Consider the following 17,332-nt stretch of genomic DNA (forward strand, 5'->3'; position numbering starts at 1 on the left):
AGATTCACACTCACAGCGGCTGAGGGCATCACCAATTTTGGCTTAAAATCACCTACTAAGAAGGAGACCATCTGACAGAAATGTAATCAAGTTCAACAGAACTCAACTGCACTTTGTTGCCAAGTCCGCGTTTTTTTCCCCCGTGGGTTGTTTTCCATGTCCGAGGGTTGAAGCGAACTCAATGATGTGATATATAGACCCAGGAATGCGAATTTTAGCAGGAAACTTAATACAAATTTTACCCCCCCAAATGCCTTTTTTTTTTTTTTTTTTTTTTTTACAGAGAACCCCCCCGAGAAGCTATTGTTTTGGGCTAGTAGTTGGTCGGTTTTGTGGTAAAAACTAGCTAACCCTGTCTGCACGCGTACCGGAATAAATGATCTTTGCCGCTGTTGTAAAAAAAAAAAGAATTTAAGGATACACAGTTACTTACCAACATGATCATCATTTCAGAGAGAAATAGTGAAGGTGAATGCATCTACAAACAAGCTCTCCGTTTTGAACAAATTCAACCAATCGCCTTAATAACGTGGATGATTACGTTACTGTTTATCATCTGTCCATCATCGTCTAAAGTCCGCCCTGACAATTTGATTGGTCCAAACAGTTTCTGTTCAGGCTTAATTACTCCTCTATGGATCAAGTCCAGACCAAACTGCCCGAGCTCAAATGTTGTGGGCGGGGCTAAGTTCGGCTGGCATCCAGGCTAGAAGTAAATACTACCATTACAACATTTAGGGTCTGTAAGATTTTTTTTATGTTTTTGAAATGCTCACCAAGACTGCATTTATTTGAGTAAAACTGTAATATTGTGAAATATTATTACAATAATTATTTATTTTCATTGAATTTTAAAATATAATTAATTCCCGTGATAGCAAAGCTGAATCATTACTCCAGTGTTTTTTTTTATTCTTTGATGTTGTTAAAAGAATGTTTTATATTCTTTTAATGTTCAAAAGAACTGCATTTATTTGAAACAGAAACCTTTCATGATATTATAGTCTTTACTGTCACTTTTGTGCAGAAATTTAATCTTGCTGAACAAAAATAATTTATTTAAAAAAAACACACACACAAAAAAAAACCCTTACCCCAAACTTTTGAACGCTAGTGTATATATCTTAAAAGATACATCTAAAAGATTCTTTATATTTCATCTGTCAAATTTTGTAAAATATGGTAAAATGAAAATTAAGGGTCCAGGCAACCATTGAATAGATATATACCACAATATATCACAATAATAGACTACCTTTACACCTGTGCTGATTTGACAGAATTTACCTAAAATGATAATGACAAAAACATAGATTTTTTAAAGTCAGAAATTGTTTTAAAGTAAGGGTAATGGACTGAAAATGAAAGATATATAAAGGTACAAGTGTTGAAGCGCTTACAATTTTCCAGCCAAATAGCTGCTGGGAGATTTTGCTGACTGTTGTCATGCCCGGAAATGGAAAGAGGAAAAGATGACCATTTTAAAAATGGCCTATACCTAAAGTCATTCAGCAGAACTGTCAAATACTGTCCCTTTCTTTCATGTCCTCTTTCTTCACATTACAGGCCCATTCTTTCACATTTCCTGAACTGTGATTTCTTTGAAAGACTAGGTCTATTCACACAATGGAGCAAAGAACTCCTGCAGAGAAGAAAATGAAGGAGTGATTGTCTTAATGGCAGACTCCTTACAGCTCTAGGGTCAAATCTTCACAGTCTGACCAGTTCTGACATCTGCACTATTTATGTCTGAAGTCATGCTCCTTCTTCTCTTTAAAGTCTAGTTATGGGCCAAGCACCATAGGTGCACAATATGTATACATATTGTATCAGTCTGTGTTCGTATTATTAATCTTCCTTTTTCTTCTTCAGCTCGAGTCTGTGGCAGCCCATAGAAACACTTGTGGGAAAATTATGAAATTTGGCACACATATAGAGGAGAGCCTGAATATTAAAGGGTTAGTTCACCCCAAAATGAAAATTCTGTCAATAATTAGTCACCCTCATATCGTTCGACACCCATAAGGCCTCCGTTCATCTTCGAAACACAAATGAAGATATTTTTGTTGAAATCTGATGGCTCAGACAGGCAGCAATGACATTTCCTCTCTCAAGACCCAAAAAAGGCACTAAAGACGTCGTTACAAAATCCATCTCACTACAGCGGCTCTACAAGAAATTTATGAAGCGACGAGAATAGTTTGTGCGCTCAAAAAACAAAGCAAAATAACGACTTATAAAGAGATGGCCGATTTCAAAACATAGCTTTCTGAAGCCTCGGAGCGTTATGATACATGATTCGGATCACCAAAGTCACATAATTTCAGCAGTTTGGAGGTTTGACACGTGATCCAAATCATGAATCAATACACTGATTATTAACAGTCCGAGGCTTCAGAAATCTGAGAAAGATAGTGAGATGGGCTTTGTAACGACGTCTTTAGTGCATTTTATGGGTCTTAAGAGAGGAAATTACATTGTTGTCAACAAAGGCTTTTCTTAGCCATCGGATTTCAACAAATATATCTCCATTTATGTTCCGAAGATGAACGGAGGTCTTACGGGGGTCGAACAACATTAGGGTAAGTAATTAATGACAGCATTTTCATTTTTGGGTGAACTAACTCTTTAACTACAGATCTAAGTCTCTAATTCCTTCTAGTGGCACCAACTGTACAAAGTTGCACTAATGTTTATGCTAACATTTTTTTTTTCTGGCTCAAGACAATTCAATTGCACCGATGACATCAATTTCCATTGTGAAAATGTTTCTGCCGTATTTCAAACGTGTCTTTTTTCCCACCAAAATTGGCTCATATCATCATCAGACCATGCTGGCAAAAATATATTCAAAGCTTTTTGAGAAACCCAGCCATATTCGAATAATGCATAATTTGACGAAGTGCATGTCAAAATGGATGCAAGTCTCCAGAAAGCTTTAGCATATTAAAAAAAATCTTGGTTCATCATCACCAGTATGACCTGAGACCAGTGGCATGCACAGATGTGGGATGCCGGGGCGGCTTCAGCTCCCGCCCCGCGATCGTGAAAGTCCCCTTTTTGATCGTACCGCATTGCCCCCAGAACGCGATTTCAAATTTGTACCAGAGGCGATTTGCCAATGCCCCCGCAGAGCGTCTGTGCAGTCACTGCCTGAGACTACTTACATATAAAATATGGCTAGTTTTGCTTTTTCTGCATGGGGCAGTTGTGGCCTAATGGTTAGAGAGTAGGACTTGTAACCTGAAAGGTTTGAGTCTCAGTACCGGCAGGAAATGTAGGCAGGAGGAGTACATGAACAGCGCTTTCTTTCACCCTCATTACCCATAACAGAGTTGCCCTTGAGAAAGCCACCTAACCCCCAAAGGCTCCCTGGGCGCCACAGCAAAAATGGCTGCCCACTGCTCCGAGTGCGTGTTCACCGTGTGTGTGTGTGTTCAATACTTACTACTCGCACTTAAAAATGGGGTTAAATGCAGAGCACAAATTCTGAGTATGGGACACCTTACTTTGCTACTTCACTTTTTTCACTTTATAACATTCAAAGTCAAAATAATATCCAATTTTCTCATGTCAACCAATTTGGGCCACTTTGAATTTTGTTGTAAAACCCTTCAATTTTATTGCGCAACTATATGTCAGGGCACCATGCCCTGACGGTACTCAGCACCACCTTATTGTCAGATCAGAATGAAATGTCAAAAAATGGTAATTGGTCTAGCCAAATGGTCTTGCCAGATTCATCGAGTCATACTGAAAACAATCATAGATTTGAATTTTCTTTCATCCATTTTGAATTTATTTGAAAATCTACTTTTTTGAACTTTTTTAAAATTTTTAATAAAAGCTCAGATCATATTCCGAATATGTCTGCAAAAAACAAAAAGTTATAACGATTTTTTAACATCCGAAACGTTTTTCGAATAACACAACAACGAAATTGATGGCATGATGCCAATCTGATTCTGAGGCTGTATCTGACACCAAACTTTGCATGCGTCATTGCCGCCTCACATTGACCTCATGACATCAATTTGGAAACAGTGCTACCCATTGGTCAAAGATAATAAACAATTAAATCATAGTACAAGTGGTTCTATTTATGATTTTCACACTTTGGCTAAAATATTCAAAAAATGCTCCCAGCCAAGCTTCCATAACTTGTGCCTTTTTTGAACTTGGCTTTGTTAATTGCTGCTTGCAGCTATATTTGAAGCCTTTTGTCAGTGAAACAGCATTGTCTGTGCAAACGCTTTACAAGATTATTTCAATAGCAGGACTGACATTGTTGTCACATAAACAAATAGATACACGCAGCACATGACTAGCAAAATTAATAACAGACCACTCAATTATTAAGGGGGAAAAATATAATAAAAGAACACAATAACCTACATAATGACTTGACAATTCCCCCCTTATTTTTGATTGTTGTTCTTAATTAAACAAAATAATCTCCATAAAAAACAACCTCATCACAGAAAATAATAAAAGCCATGCTTATTCAACTTGATTCATATTCTGGAGCAATAAGTCCATTATAAAACACAAGCTTATTATGAGCAGGAACAATGCACATCAGATCGGCCAATACAAACAGAGACAGAGCGGGCGGTATGTAATTGCTCTCAGTACAGAAAGCCAATTGAATGGAACTGATGAGTCTATTCAAACATAATTGGTGAGGAAAAAGGAAGAACCGAGGATAAGGTGTGCCCGAAGACGTGTGGAGAAGACAGAGCTGGAGGAGTCAAAAATGAATGATACTTGATTACTTTTGTGAAGATGACGCATGCTGCCACTCGTACCTGTGTAATGACCTCACCGGTTGGAAGACCTCGCTCAAACTCGTACGCAACACAAGCGGAAAAGGGGTTGAAAATAATTAAAATTTCATTTGGATTAATTATTCAGCGTCAAGTTAATGTGGTTGAACACTGGCAGTGGTTTTACACTTGCCAGAGGAGTGCGTAAATTAATTAAGGCAAAAACAATAATAAAAAAATCTAACATAACGACAGCTGGAACTGATCTTCCGAGAATGCAGCAAAATGTCAAGCTTTCAGTAAGCAACAGTTTGGAAGGGGAAACGAGGACACCGTATGTGTACGTGTGTGTGCGTGGGGGGGGGGGGGGGGGGGGGAGCTGGAGTATGGCAGAAGGGTTACTAAATAAATCAATGTCTTGAGCGTTCAGAGGGGATTGCCCTTGTGATGCAAACTCTCTCTACGACTGAAGTCAGATTGTGTTGATAGATTAGAACATGATACACTTACTGGTTATCATCCAGATACAATAAACACAAACAAGATTTAGTTTGATGAATTAATTGCCATATAAATAAATGTGATTAATGATACATTAATAAAATATTATATAATACAAATATTTAATATACGGAATTGTATTATAATAATTATAATAATAATAATGCATAGACATAGAATGACAAATAATATTTTAAATATAAAAACACTTAAAGGGTTCATATGTGACATCAGTTGGTTAATTACAATCTTCAAAATTCCTTTTTTTTTGTCCAAAAATAACAAACTACGACTTTATTCAGCATTGTCTTCTCTTGCTCATTTGTTTCCAATCCTCAAATAAAGATTCAAACGGTCATGAATCAGCGTATTGATTCATGATTCGGATCGCCAATGTCACATGATTTGACACGCGATACGAATCTGTGAAGATGAACGGAGGTCTTACGGGTGTGGAACAACATTAGGGTGAGCCATTAATGACATCAATTTCATTTTTGGGTGAACTAAGCCTTTAAGTCCAAATAATACTAAAAATAAGTAATATTTCAAATTTTTACAATATTCTTGTACATTTTTATGAGAGGCCACTTTGGTCTAAAACTTTAAGTAATATTGCATTACAAAAAAATAAAAAAAATAAAATAATCTTGGGAGCCTGCTTATCAAGTAATATTTTAAATATTTACAAATGCGTAATATATTTCTATGTGGTCTTTAATATTAGTCTTTCCAGTCACACTAGTTTTTTTGGGACCCAGAAAACCTAAATAAAATATAATTGTTGAAAAACATGATGTACTAGAAATATATATCTGCTTCAAATTCTTAAATTCGATGCATTATTTTAAGGCAGTTTCTAATAATAATAAAAAAATAATGGTAAAAAAGTGAAGCCTTGAGTGCTAATGATTACTTCATAATGCACCACTGCAGCATAAGGAGACATACAAAAAAATCCTTAGAATATAAATGCACAATAAATTAGGTTATTGCGAACAACAACCGTTAGATCAAATAATCATGATCAGGCATATTAATTGTGACAGACCAACCACAACTGATGTAATTGACAAGCACACACACACACACGCACACGCACACGCACACGCACACGCACACACACACACACACACACACACACACACACACACACACACACACACACACACACACACACACACACACACACACACACACACACACGTGCAAACACACATGTTGGGTTTCCATGTTTTATGGGGATTTTCTAAACAATGATTTTTATACTGTAAAAACTGCATATTGGATCCCCTTACATCATTTAGTATGATTTATAAGCTGTTTTCCTTATGGGGACAAAAAAATAAAATGTCCTCACAAGAACAGAAATTTATCGTAATACTCTGCTTGTGGGGATATTTTGTCCCCCGCAACGTATATGGAATACCTGAACCACACATGTTCATCAAGATGCTAAAAACAAAGCATCTTGTTGCAAAAAGAAAAGAAAAAAAAGCCAACAACATACCCATATTCACCTATTTCTTTCTTTCTGCCTTTTCACCATCTCTCTGCCAGATTTGGAGATGAAAGAACATCACCATTGCCCCGAGAGAAAGAGATTACCCTCATTTTAAGTGAGCTTCTCTCAGTTTCATGGCTTTATCTGATCTAGAGTCAGTGAGAATGTGAGCTCTAATTGATCCTTCTGAGACTCAGCTTATCCAGTCAGTTCCCTAGTCAGTTTTTGGGCTATGATGAATTTTTAGGTGAACCCTAACAGCATCGTGGTTAGCTGTGGTGGTAGCGTAGCAGTTCAAGCTGTGCTCTATGATAAGGGACCTAGTTAAAAACAAACTTCAGTCACTCGTTCTGAACAGTGAGATCTTTGGGAAAGATATGCCAGTGCACTCAGTTTTGGCAGAATTTCCCGTAGTTTCAGTATGTTCCATTTAAGGCAGTCATTTTTGACTATGAAGAGTACAAGCATGACAATTTAGTCTTGTCAAATCATGTCCATTTTGTTGTGTTCATATAGCCAGTGTCGTACCTTTCAGATGAATTTATAATTTTTAAATAAATCAACATTTATTTTCATTTTGTTTCAGTCAAAAGTGACTGAAGAGCATTAGAGGGTTAAAAGCAATAGTAACTGACCTGCTTGGTCACAGTGACTTAGTGGGTCAAAATATGTTTAAATGCATTATAATGCATCCTTTTAAGACTTTACATCTTACTTTTAATGAGTAAAGTAAGTTATAAAACTTAGAAAATGTGATTTCTCATATCACCCCAAATAAAATGATTCAGTTAAAGAGTGTAGAACTCCCAGCAATTTTACCATATTTAATTTAGCAGATTTCCCTTATAATTACAGCAAAAAAGAAAAAGGAAAGTATGCAGAATCATTGTTGCGACTTCCCACCATTATGCAGCTGAGCAAAGCATTTAACCCTTGGCTGATACCAGGGAATTGCAGAAATTAGTGTGGAGTAAATTGCTTTAGATTAAAAGCATGTACAAAATGCAAATTAATCATATCATGTTTCCGAAGGTCTTTGGAAAGAGCCTACGTGTTTGGTTTTTAATGTGTAGTCATTCCTACAGCAGCCATTGCTTATCTGGCCCTCTAGCAGACCTGAGAGGATAAATTAAGTGATGCTGCTGTGAGGGCTTGGCTTTTATCTAACCTGCAGTCAGTGAGAGATAGAGGTTACGGTCAGATGCAAGCTTGCTCTGATAGCTCCTATCTGATTCATAGTCACTTCTGGTGTCAACAATCAGTTTAGTTTAATTGAATCCACATTACTAGTGACAGCGGAGGCTGGCTGACATGAATACACCCTTGACCGTTAGATTCGTCCAGCAACAGGTCATGACTGATCTCCCTTTTTCCCTTACTGCTATTAACACAGGAATAGTTAAATCATTTAACCTGGGGGTCACTTTTATAAAATGCATGGTGACCTCGGGCCAAAAATAATAAAATGGCTAGGTCAGATCGGCCAATGGACAGGGCTCTCCAATCTGTGAACCTCTCAACTATGTTCACTTCACTAAAACCTTTTGTAATTGAATCCGAATAATCTGATAAAGCTCGTTCAAAATATGAAGTACTATAACATCCGGAGTTTATTCAAACGGTTCTATTAGCTAAACTGGTAGAGTGTACAAGTTTCAACGCCATGGTATAGATTCCCAGAAAATATAGGTACACTTCAGCTATAAGAGACAGAATGAGAAAAAATCCAGAAAATCACAAACAGCCGCAATACATGATGTTTTCACCCCCATGCTTCACAGTAGGTATGATGCAACTCAGCATTCTTTCTCCTACAAACACGACAAGTTGAGTTTTTGCCAAAAAGTTCTATTTTGGTTTCATCTGACCATATGACATTCTCTCAATCCTCTTCTGGATCATACAAATGCTCTCTAGCAAACTTCAGATGGGCCCGGACATGTACTAGCTTAAGCAGGGGGACACGTCTGGCACTGCAGGAACTGTGTAGTGTGTTACTGATGGTAGCCTTTGTTACTTTAGTCCCAGCTCTCTCATCCACTAGGTCCCCCCTGTGGTTCTGGGATTTTTGCTCACAATACTTGAGAACATTTTGACCCCACAGGGTGAGATCTTGCGTGGAGACCCAGATCGAGGGAGATTATAAGTGTTTTTTTTTAGGTCACCAAATACTTATTTTCCACCTTAATTTGCAAATAATTTCTTTAAAAATCTGACAATGTGCTTTTCTGGATTTTGTTTTCTCATTCCATCTCTTATAATTGAAGTGTACCCATGATGAAAATTACAGGCCTCTCTCATCTTTTTAAGTGGGAGAACTTGTACAATTGGTGGCTGACTAAATACTTTTTTCCCTCCCTGTATATTGTAACCACTGTGGCCCAGTGGTTACTGGGCCATCTGCAACATTGTGGAGTCTACGAGAGAGAACACAGTCAGAATGAGACTTACATCAGTGATGTTTCTGATCCGATCCTGGGTCAGTTTGTGCAGATGCTCATCCTCGCTCTCGGTCATCAACTTCAGAGCAGGCAGCTTTAGACCAGTGTTCAACAACAAAGAGCAAATGTTCCCGATGCACTAAAAGAGAATGGAAGTGAAGGGTACATGTCATGCTACAATCAACATAGCAGAGCCAAACTCACTAAACTAACTAACACTGACAGGAAAAGCACACACTGTCAGTGCTGTCAATGCTTGGTGATGAAGACACCCACACTCTTACCTGGGGGTTAAGTTTGTGTTTGGTCGGGTAAAGAGAGCGGCACATAGTTAGAACCTCATTCCCGATGTTGATTTGGGAAAAGATAGAGGAGTGTGTAAGCAGGGCGGATGTGAGACACACCCAGGGGTTCTGCTCCGTCTCCAGCCTGTGTAGAGACAAATATGTTTAAAAGGTGTTCAGACCACACTCGTTGTGTTTTCATGTTTTATGGGGATTTTTACATTTTCAAAAAAATAATAACATAATTTAGTCCGGTTTATAAGCTGTTTTCCTAATGAGGACCAAAAAATGGCCCAACACGAACAAGGATTTCAGATATTGCCATCTTTGTAGAGACATTTTATCCTCATAATGTGGGGTTTGACTGGAGACACAAGCACGCACGCACGCACGCACGCACGCGCGCACGCACACGCACACACACTGTAAACATGCAATGGCATGGAAAGAAAATCATGAAAGTTCATGTGGTACCGTGAAACTTTTAATAGGAAAGGATCTGTATAATGAAAAAGAAATCCAATCATAATTATCATGGCATATTACACACTTGCCGCTATAAAACAGCGCATATGCTTATCTCCTGACTTCTTATGAGAGATGAGAGGAGCTTTCTAACAAACTCCACTGCCGACTGAGATAAACACACATAATCATAATCAATCGCACACACACACTAATTCCTCGTATAATTGAAGTTGGCCTTTCATACACAGAATGCTTTCCATAGTTATTGTAGATAATAACAAAATCCACAGTTCCATTGACAATGAGGAACCTGGGAAACTAAATTACAATTATTACAGTAGTTGACAGATACATGGATTGGTTATGAAAACTTCCTTAAATGAACATTTCATTATTTCCTCACCCTCATATCATTTTTAAACCCATATGCTGCCATTTTCCCCCAGAGTAACACAACAGGAGAATTTTGAAGAATCTTCTCTATAAAACAACGATTTTAACAATAAAAGCACCATAAAAGGTGCCATAAAATGGTCTATATAACTCATGCACTGTATTATAAGTCTTCTGAAGCTATAAACCGAAATTTAAGTTGAGCTGCCAAAGCTCTCAAATCTCATATGGCACTGGCACGTTTGACACTGGTGTTTGGTTATGAGAAATGCAAAAAGCCAATTATTTTTGATATTAGTGGCATTCAATCTGTGTCATTACCATATTTGATTTTGATGAGTAAACCACTCAAACTTATTGTATAACTTCAGAATATTTGAATTCAACAGCTTGTGGTCATTATTAAAATAGTAGTGAGATTTGAAAAAAATTCTTTGTATTTCATGGAAAAACAACATTCAAGTCTAGAACAATATTAGTGTGTGAATAATGACATACATTTCATTGTTTACTGCCTTATCTATGGATATTATATGAATGCAGATACAATCAGAAATTCAATTTCCGTTCTTAAGAGAAGAATTACAGGAAATTATTTAAAATTAAAATTCTGTCGTCATTTACTCATCCTTGTTTCGTTCTTAGAAACTAAAAAAAAAAAAAAAAAAAGATTTTTTGAAGATTTTTGGTAACCAAACAGTTTTCGTTACCACTGATTTCCATTTTATGGACTAAAAAATAATATTCTTTAATTTTTCACAGAATAAAGAAAGTCATACAGGATTGAAATGACATGAGAGTGAGTAAATGATGATTTGGTGAACTATCCCTTTAAAACAAAAAAAACAAACAAAAAAAAAGTTCAGCCAAATGAAAACTTCAGAACTCTAATGAGGGGAAAAAACCTAAACAAAACAATAGAGATACTTTAAAATGATCATAGTGAAGCCAGTGTCATGTATCCTCTAAGAAAAGGCTGCCATACAGAGCTCCGCGGTGTGTCGATTTAAATTGATTTCCATTAAGATGGCCTTTTCTGGGACTTACTAAAGCAAGACAAAATGAAAAGCGACAAGACAGGTGTTCAGAAGACAGCGAATGTGCCACCTGAATCTCAATGGTGCACATGGTCACACAAAAAAAACGTCTGTGAACTCTGAATAAATGAATGTATACTCAAACTCTCCTTTATCCTCTCTACATTTGGCCCCCTATCGCACTCACCTTTTGTTTAAATGCCAAGAGCATGATGACAAAAACACACACACACACACACACACACACACACACACACACACACACACACACACACACACACACACACACACACACACACACACACACACACACACACACACACACACACACACACACACACACACACACACACACACACACACACACACACACACACACACACACACACACACACACACACGGTCTGCAGTCTTCTCAAAGAATGATAATTCAAAACTCTTCATGAAAACAAAAAGCCTCAAGCTATTTGAAAGCTTGGCACAATGCATAATCAGCCAGCTTATATTCTCTGTTTCTGTCTATTGATCCGGATACGGAACGGCTCTCCGATCATCAGCGCACATTCTGGCAGCCTCGACGTTAACCTTGAAAACTCATTCAGTTATATAATACACAACAATTTACCTCAATCAAACTTGCAATCACATCCAATTCAAAGACATCTAACAAGAAAAAAGCTTGCTTCATATACACATATACATCGATATATATACACTCACCTAAAGGATTATTAGGAAAACCTGTTCAATTTCTCATTAATGTAATTATCTAATCAACCAATCACATGGCAGTTGCTTCAATGCATTTAGGGGTGTGGTCCTGGGAAAGACAATCTCCTGAACTCCAAACTAAATGTCAGAATGGGAAAGAAAGGTGATTCAAACCATTTTGAGTGTGGCATGGTTGTTGGTGCCAAACGGGCTGGTCTGAGTATTTCACAATCTGCTCAGATATATATGCTCAATCTGCTCAAAATCAAGGAACACCATACTAATACTGTGTTTGACCCCCCTTTCACCTTCAGAACTGCCTTAATTCTATGTGGCATAGATTCAACAAGGTGCTGAAAGCATTCTTTAGAAATGTTGGCCCATATTGATAGGATAGCATCTTGCAGTTGATGGAGATTTGTGGGATGCCCATCCAGGGCACAAAGCTCCCTTTCCACCACATCCCAAAGATGCTCTATTGGGTTGAGCTCTGGTGACTGTGGGGGCCATTTTAGTACAGTGAACTCATTGTCATGTTCAAGAAACCAATTTGAAATGATTCAAGCTTTGTGACATGGTGCATTATCTGGCTGGAAGTAGCCATCAGAGGATGGGTATATTGTGGTCATAAAGCGATGGACATGGTCAGAAACAATGCTTAGGTGTGCCAAGAAAACATCCCCCACACCATTACACCACCACCACCAGTCTGCACAGTGGTAACAAGGATGATGGATCCATGTTCTCATTCTGTTTACTGTCAAATTCTGACTCTGCCATCTGAATATCTCAACAGATATTGAGACTCATCAGACCAGGCAACATTTTTCCAGTCTTCAACTGTCCAATTTTGGTGTGCAAATTGTAGCCTCTTTTTCCAATTTGTAGTGGAGATGAGTGGTACCCGGTGGGGTCTTCTGCTGTTGTAGCCTATCCGCCTCAATTTTATGCGTGTTGTGGCTTCACAAATGCTTTGCTGCATACCTCGGTTGTAACGTGTGGTTATTTCAGTCAAAGTTGCTCTTCTATCAGCTTGAATCAGTCTGCCCATTCTCCTCTGACCTCTAGCATCAACAAGGCATTTTCGACCACAGGACTGCCGCATACTGGATGTTTTTCCCTTTTCACACCATTCTTTGTAAACCCTAGAAATGGTTGTGCGTGAAAATCCCAGTAACTGAGCAGATTGTGAAATACTCAGACCGGCCCGTCTGGCACCAACAACCATGCCACGCTCAAAATTGCTTAAATCACCTTTCTTTCCCATTCGGACATTCAGTTTGGAGTTCAGGAGATTGTCTTTCCCAGGACCATACCCCTAAATGCATTGAAGCAACTGCCATGCGATTGGTTGATTAGATAATTGCATTAATGAGAAATTGAACAGGTGTTCCTAATAATCATTTAGGTGAGTGTAGTTCTTGTAATTGTTTAACTATAGCATTTGTTACAATAAAGGTTTATTTACAAAGCAAGACCATTGACGGCTCATTATCATGCAGGCCAATATTAACGTTTTTCTTTCTTTTTTAATCTATAGTATTTGTTATGAAAAATAACAACACAGTTAGTAACTACAGCTACAACATGCCACAGGTGCAGTATACATACAAAAATTTACACAATAAACACAATAGAATGTGATAAATTCTAGTAAATGTTGTCATCATAAGTGTAAAAAGCTTGCAGGATGATGTTTTCCCCTATTTTTATTAAGTCATTTTAGTGGCTGTTTTAGATCATGGCTGACTTTTTCTATAGTGTTTTACTACATTCTCAATAAAAAAAAATCAAATGGGTCGCACATTTTATCTTAAGCGTTGCATAGGAACGTGCAAATCTTAATACTTGCCACTTAATTAAACAATTGTGCTTCATTCACAGTCAATTGATCCGTTATAAAAGCGAGAAGTAGCAGCACGCACGAAAACGTGCAGTAACGCTTAAGAGTAAAATGTATAAGTGGCGATATACGGTGAGTACCGCTCCACTTCGAGCACTGTATGCATATAATTGATGAAAGACAACATAGAAATGAACAACAGAGATGTATAAGCATATTAATTTGGAAAAAAGAAAGGTAAAATACTTACTGCTACTGTTAAACTGTATATTTGACAGACGCCCCTGACAACCAATCTCTTACATGTTTTTCTCATCACTCAGCAGTCTCACTTAATAAAATATTTAAACTCATAAATTAGTAGGATGATGTACTTACAGCTGGTTATTATTTCGAAATAAAATCCTGCAGGATGATATCTGGTCTAATCTTGTTCTGATCATCCGTATATAATACATTTAATAAGTGAATATGTAAATTGAAAATTGAGCATCAGCACCAAAGCCTTACCTGCTCTTGTCAGTCACTGGTGGCCACGCCTGTAGGAGGAGCATAAGGTGTTGAAACTCCTCCCATTTATTGCTGGACTCCAACAGTTCCAGAAACAAGGAGTTTCGCTTTTCTTCATTCTCGACATCTTTCATCTCGCACTATGAAAAGGGAGGGAAGCAGAGAGAAAGAGAGTGAAAGTTATGTCTTTTGAAACATTTGAAAGGGAAGTTGCAAATATCTTGTGAATAATTACAATTTAAAATAACACTTTTCTATTTTAATATATTTTAAAATGCAACGTATTCCTGTGATGGCAAAGCTGAATTTTCAGCAGCCTTTACTCTATTCTTCAGTGTCACATCATCCTTCAGAAATCATTCTAATATATAATGTTTTAATTAGTATCAATGTTGAAATCAGTTCTGCTGCATGGTTAATACACTTATGGAAGTCATAAAAAAATGTATATATCTGGATCCTTTGAAAATAACTATTCAGATATTCAACATCTTTTGTAACAGTTAATGTAAAAGTATTGACCGATACTTTGCTTTTGATCAATTTAATGCATCATTGCAGAGTAAAAATATTTATTTCAAAAAAGAACAAAAAAATCTTAACGACCCTATAATTTTGAACATTAGTGCATGTTGTTGTTAATTCTCTCCCCATATTTTAGGACTGCAAACTGAACAGCTATATACCAAGTGCAACTCTAAAACACATGACCATAGAGTAAATATGCAAATCTTTGAGACCGAAGGCAGATAAAGACTATACATACTAAATCTGTGAAAGGCAGAATATCTTTCCGGCTACAGCACTAAAAGGTAAGACGTCATGTTTACAGATTGAGAGAGCTGGCAGGATAACGCACAGATAGCAGAAGGACTAAACATGAAAAGACAAAGCAATCAAGATGGGAGGAGAAGGGGAAAAGGGCTGGAAATGGCTAGACTGGCACTCGCACACATATAGAATGGAATGACTTCTATGGAAAAAGGAGTGAATTGTCCCCTGTGGTAACTCTTATGTTCTCTTCCAAAAGAGGGAGGCGGGGAGAGAAAGTAATTAATTTCCCTTCAGTGCAACGGGAGCACAATTTAACAGCTGAGAAAATGTCTGATTTCTGAGGGGAAAACAAAAAAAAGTCAGAGCCATTCCATGGCATGGTACCAGCATGCTCCAAGAAATTACAGAAAATGGCTAAAAACTCAGGGGGGCAAAACACAGATCAAAATGACTGAGGAGAAAAAAAACTAAAGGATATGGCAGATGATTTGGCTTGCCATTGTGATGGAGGTCATAAAATACACACAATATGTGTCTATATGTGCCTATATAGTATACAGGCCTGTAGCACCATGACTATGTGAACTACAAATTTTTTAATGTCATGTTTCTAGTCAGCCACAAATTGTGCAAGTTCTCCCACTTAAAAAGATGAGAGAGGCCTGTAATTTTCATCATAGGTAGTACACTTCAACTATAAGACAGAATGAGAAAAAAAATCCCATAAGCACATTGTCTGATTTTTAAAGAATTTATTTGCAAATTATGGTGGCAAATAGGTATTTGGTCACCTACAAAAAAAGCGAGATGTCTGGCTCTCACAGACCTGTATAAATGGCACCTGTTTGAACTTGTTATCAGTATAAAAGACACCTGTCCACAACCTCAAACAGTCAGATTCCAAACTCCACTATGGCCAAGACCAAAGAGCTGTCAAAGGACACCAGAAACAAAATTGTAGACCTGCACCTGGCTGGGAAGACTAAATCTGCAATAGGTAAGCAGCTTGGTGTGAAAAAATAAATTGTGGGAGCAATTAATAGAAAATGGAAAACATACAAGACCACTGATAATCTCCCTCGATCTGGGGCTCCACGCAAGATCTCACCCTGTGGGGTCAAAATGATCACAAGAACGGTGAGCAAAAATCCCAGAACCACACAGTTGGACCTAGTGAATGACCTGCAGAGAGCTGGGACCAAAGTAACAAAGGCTAATATCAGTAACAAACTACACAAATCCTGCAGTGCCAGACGTGTCCCCCTGCTTAAGCAAGTACATGTCTGGGCCCATCTGAAGTTTGCTAGAGAGCATTTGGATGATCCCGAAGAGGATTGGGAGAATGTCATATGGTTAGATGAAACTAAAATATAACTTTTTGGTAAAAACTCAATTTGTTGTGTTTGGAGGAGAAAGAATACTGAGTTGCACCATACCTACTGTGAAGCATGGGGGTGGAAACATGCTTTTGGGCTGTTTTTCGACAAAGGGACCAGGACGACTAATCAGTGTAAAGGAAAGAATTAATGGGGCAATATATCGGGAGATTTTTAGTAAAAAACTTAAATGCCCTTCCATCAACAAGGTCATTGAAGATGAAACATGGCTGGGTCTTTCAGCATGACAATGATCCCAAACACACCGCCCGGGCAATGAAGGAGTGGATTCGTAAGAAGCATTTTAAGGTCCTGGAGTGGCCTAGCCAGTCTCCAGATCTCAACTCAATAGAAAATCTTTGGAGGGAGTTGAAAATCTGTGTGGCTCAGCAGCAGCCCAAAAACATTGCTGCTCTAGAGGAGATCTGCATGGAGGAATGGGCCAAACTACCAGCAACATTGTGTAAAACACTGTGGCTATTTACAGAAAACGTCTGACCTTTGTCAATGCCAACAGAGGGTATATAACAAAGTATTGAGATGAACTTTTGTTATTGACCAAATACTTATTTTCCACCACAATTTGCAAATAAATTCTTTAAAAATCACCTATGATAAAAATTACAGGCCTCTCTCATCTTTTCAAGTGGGAGAACTTTTGGTGGCTAAACTTTTTTGCCCCACTGTGTGTGTGTGTGTGCGTGGCTAGAATTGTAGCTGATAG

The 17,332-nt window shown here is 37.8% G+C and overlaps 1 protein-coding gene across 2 annotated transcripts in view; it reads right to left on the reverse strand.

The window, feature by feature from the left end:
* The window catches only part of nbas (NBAS subunit of NRZ tethering complex), a 258,738-nt gene that overhangs the window by 13,842 nt on the left and 227,564 nt on the right, over positions 1 to 17,332 (reverse strand). For both annotated transcript variants that reach the window (XM_067417672.1, XM_067417671.1), the window contains exons 49-51: positions 14,459 to 14,598; positions 9,497 to 9,641; positions 9,223 to 9,351 (exon numbers count right to left, since the gene is read on the reverse strand). In XM_067417672.1, the coding sequence (XP_067273773.1) occupies positions 9,223 to 9,351; positions 9,497 to 9,641; positions 14,459 to 14,598 (414 nt within the window). The remainder of the gene's footprint in view (positions 1 to 9,222; positions 9,352 to 9,496; positions 9,642 to 14,458; positions 14,599 to 17,332) is intronic.

This window comes from Pseudorasbora parva, chromosome 15, assembly GCF_024679245.1.
Source record: "Pseudorasbora parva isolate DD20220531a chromosome 15, ASM2467924v1, whole genome shotgun sequence".
NCBI classification, from domain to species: domain Eukaryota; kingdom Metazoa; phylum Chordata; class Actinopteri; order Cypriniformes; family Gobionidae; genus Pseudorasbora; species Pseudorasbora parva.